This window comes from Protobothrops mucrosquamatus, unplaced genomic scaffold (assembly GCF_001527695.2).
Source record: "Protobothrops mucrosquamatus isolate PMUCROS unplaced genomic scaffold, P.Mucros_1.0 scaffold1707, whole genome shotgun sequence".
Taxonomy (NCBI): Eukaryota; Metazoa; Chordata; class Lepidosauria; order Squamata; family Viperidae; genus Protobothrops; species Protobothrops mucrosquamatus.
The window spans coordinates 114,840-139,449 of record NW_015387858.1 but is presented as its reverse complement, the minus strand read 5'-3'; the positions used below and the strand labels follow the sequence as shown (position 1 = coordinate 139,449).

General features: G+C 42.1%; 1 protein-coding gene across 2 annotated transcripts in view; it reads right to left on the bottom strand.

The window, feature by feature from the left end:
- Positions 1-10,718: 10,718 nt before the first annotated feature.
- Positions 10,719-24,610, bottom strand: part of LOC107293702 (kelch-like protein 5) — a 21,967-nt gene continuing 8,075 nt past the window's right edge. For both annotated transcript variants that reach the window (XM_029285441.1, XM_029285442.1), the window contains 8 exons: positions 23,680-23,876; positions 21,650-21,862; positions 17,774-17,960; positions 17,013-17,237; positions 15,401-15,563; positions 14,341-14,553; positions 12,534-12,705; positions 10,719-10,891 (listed from right to left, as the gene is read on the bottom strand). In XM_029285441.1, coding sequence (XP_029141274.1) covers positions 10,835-10,891; positions 12,534-12,705; positions 14,341-14,553; positions 15,401-15,563; positions 17,013-17,237; positions 17,774-17,960; positions 21,650-21,862; positions 23,680-23,876 — 1,427 coding nt within the window. In that variant the 3' untranslated portion in view covers positions 10,719-10,834. The remainder of the gene's footprint in view (positions 10,892-12,533; positions 12,706-14,340; positions 14,554-15,400; positions 15,564-17,012; positions 17,238-17,773; positions 17,961-21,649; positions 21,863-23,679; positions 23,877-24,610) is intronic.

Below are 24,610 nucleotides of genomic sequence, written 5' to 3'. Positions count from 1 at the left end.
TTCTGGAGCACTTCATTAGCAACATGGTCAAAATAACAAATCTTTAGGATTTGACGAAGGCATCTTTTTTGGAAGATGCCAAGTCTTTTGTAATTTCTCCTGCAAATTACGTAACATAGTTGCCCGCAGAAGATGAAAAATTGCAGGTCCTCTACTCCACATGGAGAATAATCAAATTCCCAAGGTGGCAGTGAAATCCTCTCCCCCCTCCCCCGATGCCAAACGATCAAGAGGACACCCTGGAAATATATGGTTGTACATTACATTAATTTGATAAATAAATTACCTCATACTCGTATCCATCAAGCTGGTTTTGTTTGTATTGGCATCCCACAGATAAATAGCACTGGATTTATCAGCAATAATTGCGAGAGTATCTCCATCTTGATCCCAATCCATAGCGATGCAGTTCCTACGGAAGGATAAAAATGTCCAAATGCTCTTTAATCAACATCACTGTTTTATTGCCTGTCCTCCTCGTGTTTTGTAACCTGTTCCCAAACTGCACATAAAGATACTGGCACAGAGGATGGAGAAAATCTAATTGGGCAGATACCGTATTTTCCAAACCTCCAGTATCTGTTTCAGATCACCCACAAGTGAGACTTTAAATTTAGAGAACATCTAAGGTCGTGAACTGAGATTTAAAACTTACCCTGGTAAAATAATTTCATTTTTCTTTTGACCATGGCGATCGAAGACTTTGACAGTATGACTGTACCTTTAAACAAATAAAGAAAGTGCGTAAGAATTATAGTTAAGGTTTCTGGCAAATCTCTAAATGTCAGTGACCAAATTTTTGCACATCTTTGAAAGAAGGTAAGCAAAGAGGTACAAACATCTTTCATTCCACACATCGCATTCCTGCAATGTGAAACCAAGACATCTAGGATCTTTATCCAAGATCACCGCAGATGGGGACTGCAGCCAAGAAATTAAAAGACGCTTGCTCCTGGGGAGGAAAGCTATGGCAAATCTAGACAGCATACTAAAAAGCAGAGACATCACCCTGCCAACAAAAGTGCGTATAGTCAAGGCCATGGTTTTCCCAGTTGCAACATATGGCTGTGAAAGTTGGACCATAAGAAAGGTTGAGTGCCAAAGAATTGAGGCCTTTGAACTCTGGTGCTGGAGAAGACTCCTGCCAGTCCCCTGGACTGCAAGGCGTTCAAACCGGTCAGTCCTAGAGGAGATCAACCCCGACTGCTCTTTAGAAGGCCAGATCCTGAAGCTGAAACTCAAGTTCTTTGGCCACCTAATGAGAAGGAAGGACTCACTGGAGAAGAGCCTGATGCTGGGAAAGATTGAGGGCAATAGAAGAAGGGTACGACAGAGAATGAGGGGGCTGGATGGAGTCACTGAAGCAGTAGGCGTGAGCTTAAAGGGACTCCAGAAGATGGTAGAGGACAGGAAGGCCTGGAGGAACGTTGTCCATGGGGTCGCGATGGGTCGGACACGACTTCGCAATTAACAACAACAACAATTCCAAATATTCCTATTGTAGGAATGCACTGTAAATATTATGACAAAGGCTCAACCTATGCTAATTTTCCCTGTGTCATCTTTTGCTCTGCTGGCTCAGCCCTTCTGGTGCTCTAGGCTAGGGTGACACAGCTTTGTTTAGAACGTTGAAGTGACTTTACTCGCCAGTAAACCATTTTGCAAAAATTAAACATGCTGCAGATATAGTTGGGCCTAATGCTGAAGCAGGAGGTGTGAGCTTCAATGGACTCCAGAAGATGGCAGAGAACAGGAAGGCCTGGAGGAACGTGGTCCATGGGGTCGCCATGGGTCGGAGACAACTTCGCAACCAACAACAACAAGGATCTTTAATTAATTTTTCTTTTTAGCTTACCCTGTAACAGCAATGTAGTTTCCTAACGTTTTTTGCCAAGCAAATTGCACGGGGACACTAGGCGCGTCCTTCTCTGAAAGGGTAAATATTCTCTGTGGAAAGAGCGGGCAATTACACATTTGTAAGAACTCTGAATGCCGTATGTCAACCTACAGAACATAGTTCATCTGTACGAAGGCCAGTTCACTACCATCTGTCTCTCTTACTGGCAGGATATTACGACCGTTGCCCTGTCCCAGAGCGATGCGATCCCCTTTTGCGACCACTTGACAAGCCACGTCAATGGGGAAGCCAGCTTTACAACTGCTGCGATCCACTTCACAACTGTGGCTAGAAAGGTCGTTAAAGGGGGCAAAGCACACTTTGCAATTATCTCGCTTAGCGATGGACATTTCGGGCTCCACTGTAGTCGCAAGTTGAGGACCAACTGCTTGTTTAAATTCTTGTTGCATAGACCAGCAGTTCTCAACCTATGGGTCGCGACCCCATTTGGGGTCGATCGACCATTTCACGGGGGTCACCAAGCAAGGCTGTCGGCCATTTTTTTTGTCCGCCATTTTTTCCCCCTTTTCCGACGGGTGCCTTACCTCCCTTGGGCTGGGCCAGCTGATGGTCGGCCTGCTCTGTCTCTGCCGCTTGCCAGCTACGCCTCAGCCGGTGCAGGGGGCGGAACCACGCATGCGCAGCGCTCCCGGGCAGGGAAAGTCCTTGACTTACGACCGGTTGGGTAGTCCTCGACTTACGACCGGTTTAGTCCTCGACTTACGACCGGTTGGGGGTCGCGGCATTAAAAAGGTTGAGAACCACTGGCATAGACCATCGTGTTGCAGCTCTCTTCTCCCTTTTTTCTCCTTCTGGACCGGGGCTCCAAATGGCTGCCCCTGCCTCCTTTTGTTGGTTCTCCGAAGACGATTCCCCTCCAGCCCAACTCACTGGATCCTCATCTAATCCTAATTTTGTTCCAACTGGGAGGCGCAGTTAGACCGAATTACAGATAATCCTCGAGTTACGATCACAACTGAGCCCCAAGTGAGACCATTAAGTGAATTTTGACCCCCGCCTTTACGACTTTCCTTGCCACGGTTCATCACCGCAGTTGTGAAGTCAGCAACAGGGTTGTGAAGCGAATCCGATTCCACCCGCCGGTTTTGCTTGTCAGAAGAGGGTCCCCAAGCCGGGTTCGCTTCAACAGCTGCAGCGATTCACATCATCATCATCATCATCATCATCATCATCATCATCATAATAATAATAATAGTAATAATAATAATAAAGTTGGAAGGGACCTTGGAGGTCATCTAGTCCAACCCCCTGCTCAGGCAGGAAACCCTATACCATTTCAGACAAATGGTTGTCCAGTCTCTTCTTGAAAACTTCCAGTGTTGGAACTGGGTGCAAAACAGGACAAAGCGCACTTCGCAATTACGTCACAATTAGCGGTGGAAATATGGGGGTCCGTTGTAGTAATAATAATAATAATAATAATAATAATAATAATAATAAAGTTGGAAGGGACCTTGGAGGTCATCTAGTCCAACCTCCTGCTCAGGCAGGAAACCCTAGACCATTTCAGACAAATGGCTGTCCAGTCTCTTCTTAAAAACTTCCAGTGTTGGAGCATTCACCGCTTCTGGAGGCAGGTGGTTCCCCTGGTTAATTGTTCTGTCAGGAAGTTTCTCCTTAGTTCCAGGTTGCTTCTCTCCTTGATTAGTTTCCATCTGTTGCTTCTTGTCCTGCCTTCAGGCGCTTTGGAGAATAGCTTGACTCCCTCTTCTTTGTGGCAGCCCCTGAGATACTGGAAGACTCCTATCGTGTCCCCCCTCGTCCTTCTCTTCGTTAAACTAGACAGACCCAATTCCAGCAACTATTCTTCATATGTTTTAACCTCCAGTCCCCTAATCATCTTTGTTGCTCTTCTCTGTACTCTTTCTAGAGTCTCAACTGCTGCTAATGGTTTTTTTTGTTGCACAGCACGTAAGTGTTGAGGGAGGGGAGGGTTTCCTGAGGGGTTTTTGGGTAAGATAAGATATGATAAGATAGATAAGACAACCTTTATTGTCTTTTTTTTTTTTTACTGTGGGCACAACGGCACACCTCAAAAATGACATTTAGCTGCCCGCTCTCCAAGTGAAACACCTACATGACCCACACCTAAACACACTGTACACAACCTGTGTATAGACCCACCCCCCCCTACAACCTTCAAACAACAGGGGAAGCTTTGGGTTTGCCCACCCCCCTCCACTCCCCATTGCAGAAGAACAGTTCAGAGTTGGAAGGGTCCCTGGGAGGTCATCTAGTCCAACCCGCTGCCCAGGCGGGAGACCCCCATCCCGCTTCAGGCAATTGGCTCCTCTCCCCCACCACCCAGCCTCAAGTCTTTGCCCGGGATGAACCCGGTTCACACAATCCCTCGTGTCGCCAAAGCCCGAAGCTTCGTGTGACGGGTTTGTGGCTTCACCCAAAGCCACCCCGGGGAACCCTCGCCTCCCCCTCCCTCCAAACGCCTCGGCTCCCCCGTTTCAGAAGAACCGTTCAGAGTTGGGAGGGGATCCCGGGAGGTCATCTAGTCCAGCCCCCTGGCCCGGGCAGGGGACACCCCCCCCACTACACACACCCCCTTCCAGACCAAGGGCCGTCCGGGCTCTTCGGCGACGGAGGAAGGGGCTTCCTTCACCCCCGCCACGGGCCTTCGAAGCCCGGAGAAGCCCCTCGCTCGGCCCCGCGGCTCCCCGTCCTCCCCGCCGCCTCGCCCGCTACCTGCATCTTTTCGCCTCAGCGACGAAGAGGCGGAGGAGAGGCGAAGGGCGCATGCGCACTCGGGCCGCCTGGCCGTCAACCGGCGTCGGCGTCACCCGGGAGATGGCGGCCCCTAGAGATAGGAAAATCGAAGAGGCGACCGTTCTCTCTGAGTGGTGTATTTATTTAGAGTATGACTATTAATGTCATAGGAGCGTATGAGAAATTAATCCGTTCTCATCTCAAGTAGCACAAATGATGCTATCAAGGTATAAGTGCAAAGAGCTCAACTTTCTGGAGAAATCTACCCTGCTAGGCAGGATGGAAGGGAAGGCAAAGACAACATGCAGCAAGAAGCAGGGGGTCTTTCAAACTTGGCCCTTTGATGACTTGTGGACTTCAACTCCCAGAATTCCTCAGCCAGCGCAGGCTGGCTGAGGAATTCTGGGAGTTGAAGTCCACAAATCACGAAAGGGCCAAGTTTGAAAGACCCCTGCTCTAATAAATAACCACTCAGAGAGAATGGTCGCCTCTTCGATTGTCCTATCTCTAGGGGCCGCCATCTCCCGGGTGACGCCGACGCGGTTTAACGGCCAGGCGGCCGAGTGCGCATGCGCCCTTCGCATCCCCCGCTTCTTCGTCGCTGAGGCGAAAAGATGCTTCTCCGGGCGCTGCGCTGGCTGAGGAATCCCCCATTTCGATTATTCTAAATTTATTTTGAGTCAAGTTGAATGAAAGCTGCAGCTAAATCATTGTTGTGACTTTGGGGACTTCAACTCCCAGAATTCCTGAGCCAGCATGGGGGAACTATGGCCCCTTCATGACTTGTGGACTTCAACTCCCAGAATTCCTGAGCCAGCATGGCTCAGCTTGGAAACCTCTCCCTTTCCCCTCAGCGTGACTAGCTCAGGAATTCTGGGAGTTGAAGTCCACGAGTCATCAAAGAGCCAAAGTTGCCTACCTCTGATATAGGCTATTAATTAATCTATATCTATATAAATAAAAATGTAAATGTTCGTTTGTTCAAAATCTTAAATCTCCGAAAGTTCTTCACCGATTGCTTTGAAATTTTGACACAACTGTTGCATTCGAATACGGGCGTGTTTTTATATACCTACTATTATATAGATATCACACCTGTGACAGGTAAAAACATGCTTTTTTGAAAAACACCGCCATCTGTTGGACGTAAAAGCAACGCACGCTACGATTTTACTTTTTCTTTTCCATTTAACCAGACGTGAGCCACAGCAACACGTGGCCGGGTACAGCTAGTGACAGATAAAGATGTTTTCTTTTTACCACTGTTATAGCTTTATTTTGCTTAATAGGTTATGGCATCCTCATGTTAAGTTACATCCAAAGTATTAAAATTCAATAAGCAACAGCGAACAACTTAGCTTCTATTGGAATGACTTGGTAAGTTAGCATGGTAACATTCACACTCCCAATTTTAATTTGTTAGAAAACAAGTTCAGGCATGACATCACTCTAACGTTAATACATCATTTTTAATGACCTGGTGGCGACCGATCTGGGCGAACTGGAGCCCCCCTCTAAAGGAGCGGAAGAAAGGCTGCCGGGAGAGCCGAGGCAGGCCAAGTTGTCGCCAGCCGGAAGGGAATCTATGCAAAACGGCTGATCTTCAACAACGAGCTGAGTCTGGGTGAGCTGAAGTCTTCTCCTTGTGGTTGAAAATGTTGAGACCCTGAAGGGGAGAAGCTGAAAGAGTAAAGACCCCCAGAGAGACTATTCAAAAGCAACAGTTTATCATTACAAAAGGGGAAGCTGTTCATGAATATCGGAGTATTGGAGACTGATAAATAAGCCGAGTGGCGGAAAAACAAGAAATAAAAAGAAAAAAAGAAGTTTATATTACAAATGACCTTGGAGAAACCAGAGAACAAAATAGTGCCTTGTTTTGAGATTACAAGTGAAGAGACTCTTTATAGCTATACTACTGGTTAGGTTGCAGATACGAGCAGAGAGGCGGGAAAGACTAAGCCCGACCTACTTGATTCTTTCATCTGGTACACCTGTCCTCGCAAAGAATCTGCCCCCAAAAATAAATAAAACCTTCTCAAGAGAACACCCAGGATGACACCCCCCAGACACAAAGAGGCTGAAGCAATTGCAACAATGCCACCTGCCAATAAACATTAACAGTTTATTTTTGTGTCTTGGTCATTTATGGTCCACGATGCATCAAAGCAGCCACAAACGATATCATTTCCACCATCACCCATGCTTTATTGTTGGTAATTGGGTTCTTCTGATCAAATGCTGTCTTTGGATCTCACCAAGAGGTCCAAAGGGCCAAAGAATTGTTGAGTCTCCGGACCAAATTGTTCCAGAGGTCCCGGTCTTTATCTAGATGCTCATAAGGAAGCTTTAGTCTTGATGTTCTTTCTGGATATCTGCCCTGCAGGTATAATTTGTGCAGCTCTTTCTAGTGGTTGACTTAACGCACTTTGATATCAGTAATGGCAAGAGGTATCTATAGGTCACGTGAATAAATGTATTTCATCATATTTCAACATTTATTTGAACCTTAACTTTTTCAAGTTAAAACAGATCAATGGGATGTGCTTGCTTTTTAACATGTCTATAAATTTTACTTAATAACTCTTGATAGAGTGATTTAGTTTTTTTTTAAAGTATATAGCTACAATCCTTATTTACACTTACCTGGAATACGTTTTTCACTAAAAAAACAACAAAAAACATTTCATGCAGTCGTTTAAACACAGACAATGTAAAATAAAAGATTACCTAGAAAGTACAATATCCTAAAACTGGATTAATTTTTAATCCATTCTTTTTTAATTCTACAATGTGGGTTTTCCCCAAAAAACCTGAATTGGAAAATTACTCTGTTTTCAATAACTGAGACTTCATAAAGTGTTTAGAAGTAAACACTTTGCAGATCTGTTTCCTAAGAATGATTATCTGAAAAGGGATATCTGCAGCTTTAAATCTGATTGTATCTATTTCTAAAAATGTTGGGGTTTCAGTGAAAAAAATATAACAAGACAATTTTTCTGCAAGAAATTTCTTTTTTTATCTATTCCATAAGGTAGGGCTTTTCAAAGCTTGGTTAGATGTTAACAAACTTTGCAAATTTGTAACATCTGTGCACAAGGGAATATACCATTACTGCCCTCCTTCTGCATTTACTAAATACAGCAACTCCATGGAAGCTTCCGTATAAGTTAGAATGCAAAAAAATAATGAATCACTGCAGTTTGCTGTTAACGTTTTATAAACATTGTGATATGTTCAGAAGATTACATGGCGGACATTACAATATACCTCGTTCGTGTATTTTAATGGTAACATGCCTTTCAATGAAAAAAAAACTGGAGAGCAAAAACAAGTAATTAAAAGTAGCATTGTAGAGTACCACAAACACAACTTCAGAGAAGAAGTGATCCAGTTGCAAAAGAACTGAGGACAGCAGAATCATTATGACATGACAGAAATCTGCAGCCTATGTGGACGGCTATATAATATACAATTTTTAAGGAACATTAAAAGATTCAAGTTCAAACCAATTCTAAATTTATGCAAAATGCTATAAAGATGAAACATACCCAACGAGAATGGATTGATCTTAGCAAATCATGTCTTTGCAAAATATCCAGTCACTGGAAGGCTATTTCCCATAGGCAATTATATTAAAATTTAAATAGGCCATCTGCAAACTCATCTTAAATGCAAATTATTGTGGCTACTTTTCATTATTTTTGAGAAAGGGAGCCTTACTCTTAAAATGCTATCAGAGTTGTTTTCCTCGTATTTTTGTTAACAGAATTCTAATATAAAATTGCATTCCTCATCTTGCGGATGACAGGTGCAAAATTTTGGAAAAGCAAATTTCCTATTTTGGAAGAAGAAAATGACAAAAGTTGTCCTTTGCTATACAGAAGCTGGTTTGAAGTTTATGACTGTTAGCATGAAAAATCAATAGAAATGAGACCCTTATATTTTTGTTATATTTTTGGCTGCTGTCCCCTATCACTCGTCCCTGTATTCCCAGGTACTTATTTTGGAGCTGACCTGTACGTATTCTCAGAGCTCATCCATCTACTGCAAAATGAACTTGCTTTGGCCGACTGGATTGGCCTCGCCTTTGTCTTGAGGACTCGCGTTGGCTTCACTTGACCTCAAACCGCTTGTTGTCTTTTTGCAGAATGCAGTAATGGTGGCCTTGTCATCAAAAGAGATGAAAGGGAACTACTTCTGAGTAACTGAGCCACGTGCAGAAACTGCTTCAGGGTAACCCAGCCTGCCTCTTTGAACTTACAACGGCAGTGAAAGAAATGACCAAAGATCAGTCGCAACATCCTCACGATCACGTGATCAAAATTTAAAGGCTTGGCAACTGGCATGTATTTACACGTCCCGGGGTCAAATGGAGGAAGCAGAATCAAATGGGGGAAGCCAGATTCACTAAAGAACTGAATTTGTATAACAGCTGTGGCAAAAAGAGTCGTAAAATGGAGCGCAGCTCACTTAACAACTATCCTGCTGAGCCATGGAAATGTCAGTCTCAATTGCGGTCGTTAAGTCGAGGACTACCTGTCGCACTTAAAAAAAAAAGGCACAACAGAAAATGTAAAAAGCTGAAAGCAGGTTGGAACATCCAAATATTTCGTAATAGTGTAAACATGTAAACCTGAAGAAAATTCCACAGAAGAACTGCTACAATAGGAAATAATTGAGCCACAGGAATTTGATCGTAGGGAATTTGAACAGTCTTTGATTTGGAATGTAACTAAACCTCTGAAATGTATCTAGGCCAAACCCATTTTCTTTTTTTGTTGGAATAACACTATAAATGCCTATGTAATCTCTGTGGCAATGTCTCATTTAGTCTCAGCCACAATCCTGGAATGTTTTGGAATAACATAATTATAATAATCTGACTCATTTTTAATCGGCTCATCAACCTCTCTTTCATTGTCACTTTTTTGAGGAAGGGATCCATAAAGTGACAATACAATCCCAGTTCGGAAAGATAGGCAGGATTAATTTCTAGGGTACATAAAATTTCCTAACAAGACACCGGGTGCTCGTGATAGAGAGTTCTTGAAAAATATACTCCGTAACCTATTTCCAAACGTAAGACAATCATTAAAATAAGGCTTCGATTTAAAGAGAAACGAATGCAAAAGCTCTCTCTGACAAACTACAGGTTGTCCTGGATTTACAACAGCTCATTTAGTGACTGCGGAAAGTTACAATGGCACTGAAAAAGCGACTGACGGCCACTTTTCACATTTATGACCGTGGCCGGCTCCCCACAGTCATGTGATCAAAATGGGAGATGTTTGGCAACTGACTCACATTTATGACGGTCACATGCTCCCCTTTTGCGACCATCGGACAAAGAAAGTCAACGGGGGAAGTCAGATTCACTGAACAACTGTGCTACCCACTTACCAAGGGCACTGATTCGCTTGGCAACGGTGGCGAGAAAAGTCGTAAAGTGGGGCCAAACTCAACTGAACAAACGTCTCCCTTAGCAACCAAAAAAATGGGGCTCAATAATTGGTCGTTAAGCCGAGGGCTTCCTGTATAGGCATCAGAGGTACAGCGCTGTTCAAATAAGTACACTTGGTATTTCCTTCGCGTTTGGTTTGTTGTACCATGTCAAAACAAACAAACAAAGCAAACAATAAAAAAAGAGCATTTGGAACAAAGCAAGACTGCCTCTTGTATTTTGCAAAAGGACACAAGAGGAAATTGCAGATCTGTGGCTAGAGGCCACAAAACAACAAAAGTTCCTTTCGTGCTTCTAGACCAAGGGTCTTCAAACTTGGCCCTTTTATGACTTGTGGACTTCAACTCCCAGAATTCCTCAGCCAGCCACACGTGGCTGGCTGAGGAATTCTGGGAGTTGAAGTCCACAAGTCATAAAAGGGCCAAGTTTGAAGACCCCCTGCTCCAGAACAATCAAAATGACTGCCTTTCTTTTCTGATTTCTGTACTTCAAACATGCTTCCTATTTGTAACGTGTTCCATTACCGATACATAGAGACGTGTACATAAACTGCATTACTCGTTGTTGTTTTTTAATAGTGCACAATATTGGTCCTTTAAAAAAAGTCTTTTAGACAAATAGATTTAAGGGCAGTCTCTTTGCCTTGCGAAGATACACGGTACCTTGCGGGTTTTTATGCTTTCATGATTGGATGTGAAATTCCCAGTCTACAGAAGAGACAGTTTATTTCACTGCTAGAGTTTGACAGTCACCACACAAGCCCCAGCTCTTCCAAGGCACAATGGCGCAACCTGAAACAGCAAAAGAATAAAAAAAAAAAATAATAATAATCAGAGACAAAATTATCCGTAAGATTTCACAAATGTTTTGGAAAAGATGAGAAGCAAGACCGTCTTTGTTCAAGTGAAAGCCCAATTCGAATCTAGAACTCACCTAGGCTCAACCTTTCAAACTTTCATCTGGCATCAAAGCTCAGTTCCCGAAATTGTTAAATTGGATCATGGTTAATCATTACATTCATGATCATTACCATCTATCGAATGTATACGATTCTCAACTTTACAGCAACTCTACAGAAATGTTTTTCTTAATACAACCTTTCTCCTTCTGCTATGGTTTTTTCTCTCCTCTTATTAAATCTATCCTGCTAGGCTAGACTAAAATCTTGACAAATTTATATTCAATTTCTGAGTCAGATTAACATAGTCCAGAATTTACACAGTCGGAATAACAAAAGGAAGTATTTCAAATTTAAATTACAGCTGGCTCTTAGGGGGAAACCTTTTTTTGCCTTCTATAAATACCATGTCCTTTCTTATCTATTTGAAAAAAATCAAGTAGGAAGCTTGATTCCAGTTAAAAGAAAATATTTATGATCAAAGACCAAAAAAAAAAAATCTAGAACCAGGTACAGTAACAGGACACCACAAATTTTTAAAAAGAAGCAAAAATAATTAAAAATAAGATTCTTAAATTAAAAGGAGCAAAAGGCCACGTTCAAACTCTGCCCACTCCCTTCCAGCACTGATGACATTACCTAATATAATAATAATAATAATAATAATAATAATAATAATAATAATAATAATAATAATAATAATGATAAAGTTGGAAGGGACCTTGGAGGTCATCGAGTCCAACCCCCTGCTCAGGCAGGAAACCCTACACCATTTCGGACAAATGGCTGTCCAGTCTTTTCTTCAAAACCTCCAGTGTTGGAGCATTCACCGCTTCTGGAGGCAGGTTGTTCCACTGGTTAATTGTTCTAACTGTCAGGGAGATTCTCCTTAGTTCTAGGTTGCTTCTCTCCTTATTTAGTTTCCATCTGTTGCTTCTTGTCCTGCCTTCAGGCGCTTTGGAGAATAGCTTGACTCCCTCTTCTTTGGGGCAGCCCCTGAGATACTGGAACACAGCTATCATGTCCCCCCTCGTCCTTCTCTTCATTAAACTAGACATACCCAATTCCAGCAACCGCTCCTTATATGTTTTAGCCTCCAGTCCCCTGATCATCTTTGTTGCTCTTCTCTGTACTCTTTCTAGAGTCTCAGCATCTTTTTTACATCATGGTGACCAAAACTGGATGCAGTATTCCAAGTGTGGCCTTACCAAGGCATTGTAAAGTGGTATTAACACTTCACGTGATCTTGATTCTATCCCTCTGTTAATGCAGCCTAGCACTGTGTTGGCTTTTTTGGCAGCTGCAGCACACTGCTGGCTCATATCTAAGTGATTGTCCACTAGGACTCCGAGATCCCTCTCACAGTTACTACTATTGAGCAAGGTACCCCCTATACTATACCTGTGCATTTGGTTTTTCTTGCCTAAATGATAATGAAATGTCTGCACGGAAACAACCAAGCTCAAACAGTACCAAAGGCCCCACAATCTCAGATGTGTTAGTCAAGTTAAGTGTTCTCTTAATCTCAACATTACCTGTGTCCACTCATTTATCTGAGGGTCATATGATTCTACTGTATTAAGGTAGGCTTGTCCATCATATCCTCCAACAGCATACAGCTTATCTCCTAGAAGGCAGACTCCCACCGCATCCCTACTGATGCTCATTGACGCCACAGCAGTCCACATATCTGTTTTGGGATCGTATCTGATTTAAAAAAAAAAAAAAGTTTCCATTTTATTTCATTGAAGAACCGTCATGAAAACAGGTTTACGCGTTTGCACATTATTCCCCCGGAACCCGTTTTGATTTTTGCGAAAAGTAAGGTCTTGAAACCCCATTGGTTTCCCCGGGGAGTTTTTTTTTATATACTAAAACTCTGTTTGTCTGTGTGTAACCTTTAATAAGGTAAAAATGGTGAATCGTAAGACAAAAACTTTTGAACCAAGGTATCTCAAATGGCCTAGCTTACAGAACGTGTCCAATATCCAGGAGTCTTCTGGAATTGAAATGGGGTGAATTTTATAAAATATTCTATTGCGTATAAATTTACTATAAAACGTTTCATGACATAACGCAAAATATCCTAAAGCATTTCGTGTGGTCGATTCCTGAGGTTTCCCTCTGCTATAAATTTTAAATGTGGGTTATTTTCAAGGCAGATAAATCTTTGAGTACAAGTAGTTTAATGACATAGCACAGTGATAGCGAACCTTTTAGAGACCGAGTGCCCAAAATGCAACCCAAAACCCACTTATGCATCGTCAAGTGCCGGGTGGGTGTGGCCCATTGGCTGGGTGTGGCCAATTGGGTGGGTGTGGCCCATTGGGTGGGCGTGGCTGCAGTGGTAACAGACTGGATGGGACTAAACAGTTCAATCAATCAATTCCAACTTTGCAAGATCTTTTTTTTTCCAGCGAGAAGTTGAAATTGACTGATTGATTGAACCTTTTATTTTGCACATGGCGGTGGAGGCCTAAAGCGAAAAGGTTTTATAAAACCCAGCTGAAGGCCTAGGACTGGGGCGACGGTGCGCATGCCCACAGAGAGAGCTCTGAGTGCCGCCTCTGGCACCCGTGCCATAGGTTCGCCATCACTGACATAGCACCATGGTGGCGAACCTATGGCACGCGTGCCACAGGTGGCACTCAGAGCCCTCTCTGTGGGCACGCGCATCGACGCCCCAGTCCTAGGCCTTCAGCTGGTTTTATAAAACCTTTTCGCTTTAGGCCTCCGCCGCCGTGTGCAAAAAAAAAAAAAAAAGTTCAATCAATCAATCAATTTCAACTTCTCGTGGGAAAAAAAATCTCTCGCAAAGTTGGAATTGATTGATTGAACTTTTTAGTCCCACCCAGTCTGCCGTTACCACCGAAGCCACACCCACCCAATGGGACACACCCACCCAATGGGCCACACCCACCCAATGGGACACACCCACCCGGCACCCGACAATACATAAGTGGGTTTTGGGTTGCAGTTTGGGCACTCGGTCTCTAAAAGGTTCGCCATGACTGACATAGCACATTTAATGACATAATACAAAATATCCTAAAGCATTTCATGTGGTCAATTCCTGAGGTTTACCTCTGCTATAAATTTTAAATGTGGGTTATTTTCAAGGCAGACAAATCTTTGGGTACAAATAGTTCCTCAATTTACAACGGTTCATTTACAAATTACAACGGCACTGAACATATGACTGTTTTTCACACTTAACGACTGTTCAGCATCCCTGCGGTCACGTCATAAATATTCTGATGCTTGACCACTGATTCATATTTAGGACAGTTACAGTGTCCTATGATTTAGATAAGGATAAAAATAAGGAAAACACACACAGACCTTTCTACACAATCGGACAGCCTCGATGTCAGATTAGAAGCTGGTGCATCGTGACCCCCGATAGCATACAGGAAGCCATTCCAGGTCGTTACTCCCACGCCCCCTCTTCGTTTTGACATTTGAGCACAGAGCGTCCACTTGTTAGTGTGCGGGTCGAAACATTCGACGGACTTCAAACATGAGCTTCCGTCTCGGCCGCCTATCGCGTAGAGCCTGCAAACATAGACAGACATGTTAAGGGAGGTAATGTTAGGTTTGCAATAGCGGTGATTGTTTTTAGCTCGGGTAGAGGACGAGGGTGTGAAGGTTCGTTCTCCCAGCGTGTGGGTTGGTTTCCGAACGTTTCGTTACCAGGCTGGGTAACATCTTCAGCGGAGTTGAGATGTCAATGTTGTTCTGTTGATAAGGGGTCAGATGTGTATGTGTCAAGTGAGGTCTTTGATGGGTCAGGTGTGGGTGTGTCAACTGAGGTCTTTGATGGGTCTTGTGATGGGTCAGGTATGGGTGTGTCAAGTGAGGTCTTTGATGGGTCAGGTGTGGGTGTGTCGTGAGGTCTTTGATGGGTCTTGTGATGGGTCAGGTGTGGGTGTGTCAAGTGTGGGTCTTGTGATGGGTCAGGTGTGGGTGTGTCAAGTGAGGTCTTTGATGGGTCAGGTATGGTTGTGTCAAGTGAGGTCTTTGTGGGTCTTGTGATGGGTCAGGTGTGGGTGTGTCAAGTGTGGGTCTTGTGNGTCAGGTGTGGGTGTGTCAAGTGAGGTCTTTGATGGGTCTTGTGATGGGTGAGGTGTGGGTGTGTCAAGTGTGGCTCGTGATGGGTCAGGTGTGGGTGTGTCAAGTGAGGTCTTTGATGGATCAGGTGTGGGTGTGTCAAATGAGGTGTTTGATGGGTCTTGTGATGGGTCAGGTGTGGGTGTGTCAAGTGAGGTCTTTGATGTGTCAGGTGTGGGTGTGTCAAGTGAGGTCTTTGATGTGTCAGGTTTGGGTGTGTCAAGTGAGGTCTTTGATGGGTCTTGTGATGGGTCTACCAGAAAACCTTACACTTTTGGTTCTCTGTACTTACTTTCCACTTAGTACTGCTACGCCCACTGTACTCCTTGGAGTTGACATGCTAGCCACAAAGTTCCACTGCCGGGCCTGCGGATCCCACCTTTCCACCGTATTCAAGTAGCTCCAGCCATCGTGTCCTCCCACAGCATACATAGGGCCTTCCAAGACTGCCACTCCTTCGAAAGAAAGCAAACATCACAACTTGCGCAGTGCTGGCCTTCTCCCACTCTTTTTTTTTAATAAATATTTTATTAGATTTTATAGGGTAGGGAAAGGATAAGGTAAATACGGATATGGGAAAGGGTAGGAATAAGGAATTAAGGATAGGGTAGGATTGGAGTTAGAGGAAGGTACAATAGTGGGGTAACCCCCAACAATAATCTCATGCTTTAACAAGCAAACTACCGTCCGGATATACATATTGAATAAACATAGTTTATATAATACTAAACAGTTATAATAAATAGAGTTAACTGTAATCATCTAATTAAGAATTAATAAGTAAATACAATTCCTTTAAGTAAATAACCTTAATTAATAAAATATAAACTAATTCTAACTGTCTCCACTAGTATTTAAAGTCACTAATAGTAACGCTATTATTAACCTAGAGGATAGAGCTTAGTGAAAAACCTAAAACCATATATTCTATTTAATTTCAAGCTCTCTTCTCATTCTGTCGTATTTCTAACCATTGATAAAAAAAAATTTCCCAGGTTTTAAAATAAATTGAATCTTCTTTCTCTTTCATCTCCAGGGTTAATCTATCCATTTCTGCAACATTCTAAAATTTTGGTAATTATAATCTGATCAGATGGTAGATTTCCATTTTTCCAGAATTGGGCGAATACTATCCTTGCGGCTGTTAGTATTAAATAATCATTCTCTTTACTATAATTAGGTCCTAATATTGGCTTCTCCCACTCTTGAAGCAAAACCCAGATCTCATTATTTTCGTAGAAGGTTTGAGAATAACATAAAATCCCTCAGGCCTGCAAGGAATATCGTGTCCACAACTTAGCTCTCAAGCGGGATATAAATAACATGCAAAATCAAATAATTTTGGCATTCATAATGTTGACTAATACTTGAAACACTTGACAGCAGTAGCACTTAAGACTCATATACCACCCCACAGTGCTTTACAGCCCTCTCTAAGTGGTTTAACAGAGTCAGCCTGTTGTCCCCGACAATCTGGGCCTTCTCATTTTACCGGCCTCGGAAGGACGGAAGGCTGAGTCAACCTTGAGCCGGTCAGGATCAAACTCTTATCTGTGGGCAGAGTTAATCTGCAATATTGCATTCTGCGCCACCAATTAAAAGTTAATAATTGAAGATTAAGATATTTGAAAGAAAGAGAAATTAGCCAAAGATAGTTGGATGTGAGCAGATTCTTACTACAAGTGGGAAGGTTTGCTCCTACTAGTACAAATGTACGAGCTCTAAATTTAGAACCACCAATAGAACTAGAATTATTTCAGTTTTAAAGTTAATTCCCCCCCCCCATGACAACGAACCACAAATAAAACATTAGAATCACTTACTTGAGTTAATCTGGTAAAAGCTCAATGCATAATAACCCTTTTTAAAAAAACAAAAACAAAAATGTAAATATTTATACATACCAAGCCCGTGCCGGTGAGTTGACATGGGTGGCATCACGCTCCAAGTTTTTGTTTTGGGGTTGTAACACTCCACGGTGTTCAACGTTTTTAGTCCGTCTCTACCTCCGACGACATATAGTTTATCGTCTAACACGGCCACTCCAAACTGTAATCTTCTTCCATTCATATTTGCAACAGGAGTCCACATATTGGTACGGAGGTCGTACTTTTCAATGCTCGTTGCTCCTTAATAATAGTAGAATATATGTTAAAAAAAAAAAGAATACGTGGAACGATAATCGCAGTTCTATGAAAATAAAACAGGTAGGACTCCATGAGGAAGGTTAGAGATAGTCTTACTAGTTCAGGGGTAGGTAACCTTGGCTCTTTTATGACTCGTGGACTTCAACTCCCAGAATTCCTGAGCCAGCATGGCTCAGCATGAAAACCTCTCCCTTTCCCCTCAGCGTGTCTGGCTCAGGATTCTGGGAGCTGAAGTCCAGGAGTCATAAAAGAGCCAAGGTTGCCATTTCTGATTTTTTCCGTTGACTGGATCTGTTGGTCAGCTGCCCCGGATCAAGTAGAAGAGCTGCCGCCCTCCCGCGGGGATCCCTCCTTGCTCGTCACGGCTACAGGATGACTTTCGACCCTTTCCAGGGTCCCCCAGCGGGATGAATTCGGACGCAGAAGGCGGAGCTCACCTTCCTGGGTCCACAGACGCCGCGATGGCAAACCGGAAGTCAATGATGGAGTAGTTTTTAATCTTTATTATAAACCGATACCTTTAGTTGCATCCATCCCTCCGACTGCAAACAGGACACCAACAGTAGATTTTCTAGGCTTTGTACGAGGGCTTTGCAACATGGGCCTTCTCTCTGGCAACAGATGGTACTTCATTGCTTCCATGATGAGTTTTTGACAGTCAATGTCATCTCTGAAGAGTAGGTTGTTTTCCATGTCTGCTAAAAACTAGGTGAAAGGGGAGATAAAATGTGCTGAATTGCTAAACAATAAGAGTGGATCAGGAATAAGCCAGCACAAAATGCAAATTAATTAGCACTGTGGATGTCATCTAACCCAGAGGTCCCCAACCATTTGGGCACCAGGGAGAGGTTTTTCCACAGACCAGAGAGTGTGTGGTTTTGTGTGCTGCCTACATCCCGTGGATGGGGCTTTGCTTGTTTGCACGGACCGGTTGCTGGCATGCTGTGGCCCGGTACCGGTCCACGGATTGGGGGTTGGGGACCCCTGATCTAACCTATCATCAGTATGCACGCTTAATAAATGATCTGCAATAATCAGGCTATAAAAAAAACAAGCACTATTACAAGAAATTTCAGTTTCTGTACATCAAAGCAGGCTTTAACTATTTTCCCTCGGATAAAAATCGGTAATTACTCTGTTGGATGAAACTTTCACGCAAAATATTGTGCGGCAGCAAGATTAACTACCGTAATACTGCAGTAACTTACAACATGTAGAATATAGAAATTATATTACGCGTTACTGGTATCTAGTTCTACACTTTAGGTGCTTGTAACCGCTGCGAATTTCATTACTATCGTGAGCTTTGGTGAATGCAAGCATCAAGGTTTTCTGTATGACGTAATTCCTAATGGACAGAGCAGCATAACACACATTAATGGACATCAAAATCAAGTTTTACAGCGTTAAACCTCACCAGAAAGCAACTGGTTTGCTCTAAATTATCCAGATTTGGTGCCTTCTCTCCAAATCAACCTAGGTGACTCTTTAAAACGTCGCAACTCTAATAACTGTTTAACTGATCTAGTAAAGTAGCATCAACAACAAATGCTGATCTACAATTTAGTGAACCTTATTTTAATATAACAAAATTAAAATTTCTGGATAGTAATCAGAAGCGGGAAACCTTTCTGATTACTTTTTTTTTATTCTTCCTTTTCTTACAGGAACTTTAAATCCGTATGTGTGTGTTTTGGACATTCTTTTACTCTGTTTTAATAGTCATGATCATTCTGCAAGGTATGTTAGATAAGAAACAAAACAGACAAAATATCACCCAGCAAGGGGTCATAGCTGATTTGGATATTTTTTCCTTTTCAATTCAAATTCTAACTACATCACCACACGCAGAGCCTATCCCAAAGTTTAAAACTCGATTTTTGATGTTAACGTTCAAAACCATTCAAAAAACCAAAATTCACGCGGAGCAAGACAAAAAGTTAACTGGATCTGACTGATTAATAAAGAATCAATAGGTCTTTTGGACTTTTCTGAGTGTACCTTATTAAACAAGGGAATCCCTTTTGCAAGGGATCACCATGCATGCAAGATAGCAGTTGTTTTTAATTAATTTTAAGGCTGACACAGAAAAGGGAGCCACTGATTTTAGTCATTTGGACTGAGGGCACAAACATAACTTTTGTCCTTATCGTGCTCATGACAGAAGCCCAGGACTTTCACAATCTTTTCCTCCAAAGTGAACATACATGAAACAAATAATAATGCAGACTTTGAGTGTGCGAGACTGTGTCTGACACAAAGAATTGGGACCACACATTAACTTCCAGTTAGGATGATCCACTGCTTGAGCCTATACAAAAGAATCTAACCAACTAACAGCCAGCATTGGCGCCAGATAAAGAGTCAACATAATGAATTCAAGAGAATTTGGACTTAGAATTTGTGGGAATGTAAAGACTCTAGTTTGATTCCTCTCTTGACTCCTCCCCCACCCCATGATCTGCCTGCTCCTCTCTTACAGACTGGTAGTATATACAAAGCCTTCACATCAGTAGGATTTGATGGTATTTCCCATCAATCAAAGTCAATAGCACAGTTTGGTAGAAATGATAGTTAATTTGTTATGGAAGAAGAATAAGAAAAAAGAAGAAATGATATTAATAAATGATTATTATGTTAAGGAAAAAGGGAATGGAGAGACACCTGAAGGGTTAATTATGTATTTATATTAGCAATATGGAATATAGCAATTGAAATAGTAAAGCTTAATACAGGATTAGGACTTATTTAGATGAAATGTAATTGATGACTGTCTGGATTGACTTAGTTGTATTGAAATACATTAATTTGAATATAATATATTATTAGAGGGAATAGAGAGGGGGTTTCTAATGATTTAATCTGAACTATATGAGTATGACTTTGTTTTTGGACAATTGACTACCCTGCCACCACGTTGATTCGTAAGCACTTGTTTGTAAAATGAAAAAACTAATAAAACTTGTTTTAAAAAAAAAAGTCAATAGCACAGTTTGGCATTTTAACATTCTACAGTCTGGAACAATTTATATAAAATTATAAGTATCAGTTACTGGCTCTTTGGAAGTTTGTTTCAATCTACCGGGCCACCGGACAAATCTACATGATGATGGCTTACTGGAAAAAAAAAATCAGCTCTTATCTCCGCAGGTGACTAAACACAGCCATATTTATGCATAATGGGAATAGACTACGAAATACTCATTTCCATGTCTCCTGATGTTTTAGTGCTTTGAAGCTTTAGTTAACCAAGGATATACCACCCTTCACTCAGATATGTTTGTAAGTATTTAATTAAGGCATCATGAATTTAAGTTCTCACCGAACGTAGGCCAAATTCTGCCTGAGGAATTCGAATCGCCGGTGGAATTTCCAATAAACATTTAACTGGTTTTGGTATATACTTTCCACAAACTATGATAAAATGATTGTTTCGGCCCAAGAAATCAGTTCCGACTGAGATCAAATCTTGCTCTAATAGAATTTTAAAAATGGAATCAGCCAACTGTCTCCCGTTTAATGGTACAGCAGCGTTTACATTTCTTGAACTTGTTTCTCAACAATCTCTCCTCTAATTTTCAATTCCTGAAATTACGGCAATAATTTAATCACACCCTAGATAGAAGCTTTCTGGCGCTTTTTTAGTCTTGTGAACTGGCCTTTTTTCTGTTGATCATTCAAAAAAAATATTTTACTAAATTTAGAAAACACAGGCATGGTTAAAAGGACTTAGAACAGGGGTCCCCAATCTGTGGGCCACAGCCCGGTAGTGGGCCGTGACCTGCTGGCCACCGGACAGGCTGGCCAGTGAGTGCACGTGTGCGCGCACACCATCACTTGCACTAGTGCAGCAGCTGGGTGCAAAAACGGGCTGCCGCTGTGCCTCAGGGCACGATAATCAGCCGCTGCCGCTCCGCCTTGGGGTCCCAAAACAGGCCATTGCTGCTACGCCTCAGGGCGTGAAAAAGGGCTGCCACGGCTCGGGGCGCAAAAACAGGATGCCACCGCGCCTCAGGGCGTGGAAACAGGTCACCGCCACGCCATGGGGTGAAAAAAACAGAGTGATGCTGCGCCACAGGGCACAGAAACAAGGAGCTGCGCCACACAAGAATGGGGTGGGGCTAGTATCATACGGCCGCTAGCACTGGCCCGTTTGCGGAGCGCATGTGCTCGCGGCCCCGTACATGCACGAGCCCATACGCATGTAAATTGCTTCCCCCACCCTTTTCCTCCGGTCCGCCAACTGACAAAGGTTGGTGACCTCTGACATACATATATATATATATATATATATAGGGAAATTTTCCATGTAAGAGACCATTAAGTTGCGAAACCTTAAGTTATTGAGAGATCTGAAGACAGATGATTGGCTGTGGGGAATGTCACTCACTTACCTGTGGAGCCAATAAAGGGAGTCTAATGTATGCTAAGAGTTTACTGAGGTCTTTCTTTCGCTGTTCCAAATCGTGTTGCACCCAAGTAAGCAACGCACTGAGAATAGTCTCTTCACTAGGAATGTTCATATCATCGCTAGCTAAAAGCTTTGCAATTTCTGTGGCTGGCAGCAGGAGGAATTCTTGGTTTCTAATTACTTCCATGAAGTGCTCCTAAAAACGATAAGAAGCGTAAATAAAACCACGTGCATACGAAACGGAGGAAAGACCTGGGCACAAATCGACGTATTATTGTCCATTTGATTTCTTTTTCGTTCGCTGGTATTACAGAGGAAATTCCAATTAGCGCTCAGTTACCCAGTGAAATAAAATTCACAGGGGGAAAAAACGATCTGCAAACAAGTTACGTGGTTGCATTCTCTCCTATAAATAAATATTTTGAAGGCTGTACGTTTTCTAGATGAAATATTTAGGCTTGGTTAAAAAAAAAGAAAGAAAATCAACTATTGGTAAATAAAAGAAATCTACTAGATTTCTTTTAAGTAAATCACCGAAGTTGTTAAGTTAGTAACACGGTTGTTAAGCTAGGTGGTCACAAAAGGGGATCACATGACCCCAGGACTTTGCAACCGTCCTAAATATGAACCGGTTGCCGAGCATCCGAATTTTCATCACGCGATCCCGTAAGGCGGGGACTACCTCTATTTAACAGTCGTTTCATTCCCAGTTAGAAAACTTTTAAAGGTAAGCAGTGCACTTTGAAAATACAATAGATGCAAATGCTTCCCACCCTTTCCTTTTCTGCAATTTAATTTCCATTTGAAGTGCAAATGCACAATTCACGGTTTTTAATAAGCAAGTAGCGTTAAACAGTGGTATATAGATCCACCAAACTCACATTGCAGAAACGAACGCAAAATGGCTGCTCCTTTGAAAATTTTTGATTTCAGGTAGCTTTTTAAGCAAATGAAATTAGTAGGACTTTTTACTCTAATTGAAGATTCAATTGGCCTACACATTTCTGTACCGTTTCCATGGCAACCTATACTTCCAGCCAAAGTAAGTGCCTCTGTGGTGCTCATTATTACTAAAATTCAATTTCGTGTCTCCGTCGGAATTAAACAATATTTTTTTTTAAAAAAGGCCCTGGGAAGAATTGATGTAGCGCAACTAATTACTCTGGAAAAATCACTTTTTAAAAACCATCTTAATTTAAATTTGATTCAACTATTAAAGGGTAGAAAAGTATCTCTGGCTTTGTTTTGTTTTGTTTTTTCAATGCCAATAGCCTTGAAAGAGTAATTTCCAGGGCTTTAGCCTTAGGGGAAGTGCTATAATAATATTTCAATAAACTAATAAAGGATAAGAGAAAGTATCAGTAATACAAAGGAATAGCAAAATAACTTATCAGAAATCGCTGGGAAGGCGTAACCCAGGTGTCAAAATGCTTAAGATATATTTTTTTTAGTAATATACAGGTAGTCCTCGGCTTAAAATCATTTGTTTAGTGACTGTTTGGCGTTATAACAGAGCTCTTAGTTTGTCCCAAATGCTATTGAATATTTCCTCATGTTTAACTTTTTTGGGGAATTTGTATAGATTTAAGTGCTCTTCCTAAGAGTTCAAAGTACCTCAGACACATCATCTTAGTAATAATTGTTTCCGCCATAAAGTGGAACAGTCTTCGTGTTGTGTCTGGAGGAAAATGAGCTGAGGTAAAAACAAAAACAAAAAACAGTAGCTTGCCCAATGACAATAAAAAATGACAATAAAGGTTATCTTATCTTATCTTATCAATGTAAGTCAAAGACAAAAGATCTAATTACTGGCTTCCAGGTTGAAAACCTAACACCAACTATTCAAAATAAAGTGCTTTTTTTTTTTAAAAGATAGACGGAGGAACACGAGGGATTCTGTTCCACCTCCGTTGAAAATAAAACAGAAATCCTAGTCAACGTATCTAGCATGATGACAATGATATTATGGAATGCTTTTCCCATAGATAAAATGAAAGCCTGAGAATTGCACACCATGGTGTAGTTGTGGGCCACTTTGTGCAAATCGGTGCAGCCCTGTGCGTCGGCAAAGGAGCGGATCCCAAGGCAATTTGAAGGGTGGAGCTGCTTCATTAAAAACTTGCAACAGGCTTCCACCACCTGAGACAGCTGAAGGATACAAGCGGTAGATAACAGGCACTCAATGTTCTCTTCTTTTAATTCAAGGCGACCTAGAAGGGTTGAAAACAGAGTTACTATGACGTGTGGAGAGGCCGCTTATTCAATCAAAACAACTAGTTGTGATTTAGATAGGGATAAAAATAAGGGAAACACACAACAGACCCTTTAATTTAATTACGTATATTTTGGAAATCTGCCATGAGAGGCTTTTATGGAAAACTCACTAGATGGGCATGAGGGCCTTACTACACAGGTAGTCCTCAACTTACAACAAGACCGTTCAAAGTTACAACCACCCTGAAAAAAAGTGACTTAGGACGGTTTTTCACAGTAACGCCCAAGGCAGCATCCACACAGTCATGTGATCAAAATTCAGAGGCTTGGCAACTGGCATGTACTTACGACGGTTGCAGCGTCCCAGGGTCATGTGATCCCCTTTTGCGAAAATCAATGGGGAAGCCCAGATTCACTTAACAACCAGGTTACTAGCTTAGCAACTGCATTGATTCACTCAATGAATGTGGTAAGAAAGGTCGTAAAATGGAGCAAAACTCACTTAACAAAATGTCTCAGTTAACAACAGAAATGTTGGGCTCAATTGTGGTCATAAGTTGAGGACTACCTGTAGTTTATAATGCTACAAAGTTGGTTCTTGAGACAGTTCTACAAAAGGTTGATGGGACTGAAATAAAGGATTTGGATAGAGAGTGCCAGGAAATGCCCCAGATGTAAGACAGGCAGGAAAGGCAAAGAAACTTCTGGAAAAAAGGGGCAAATCCTTAGC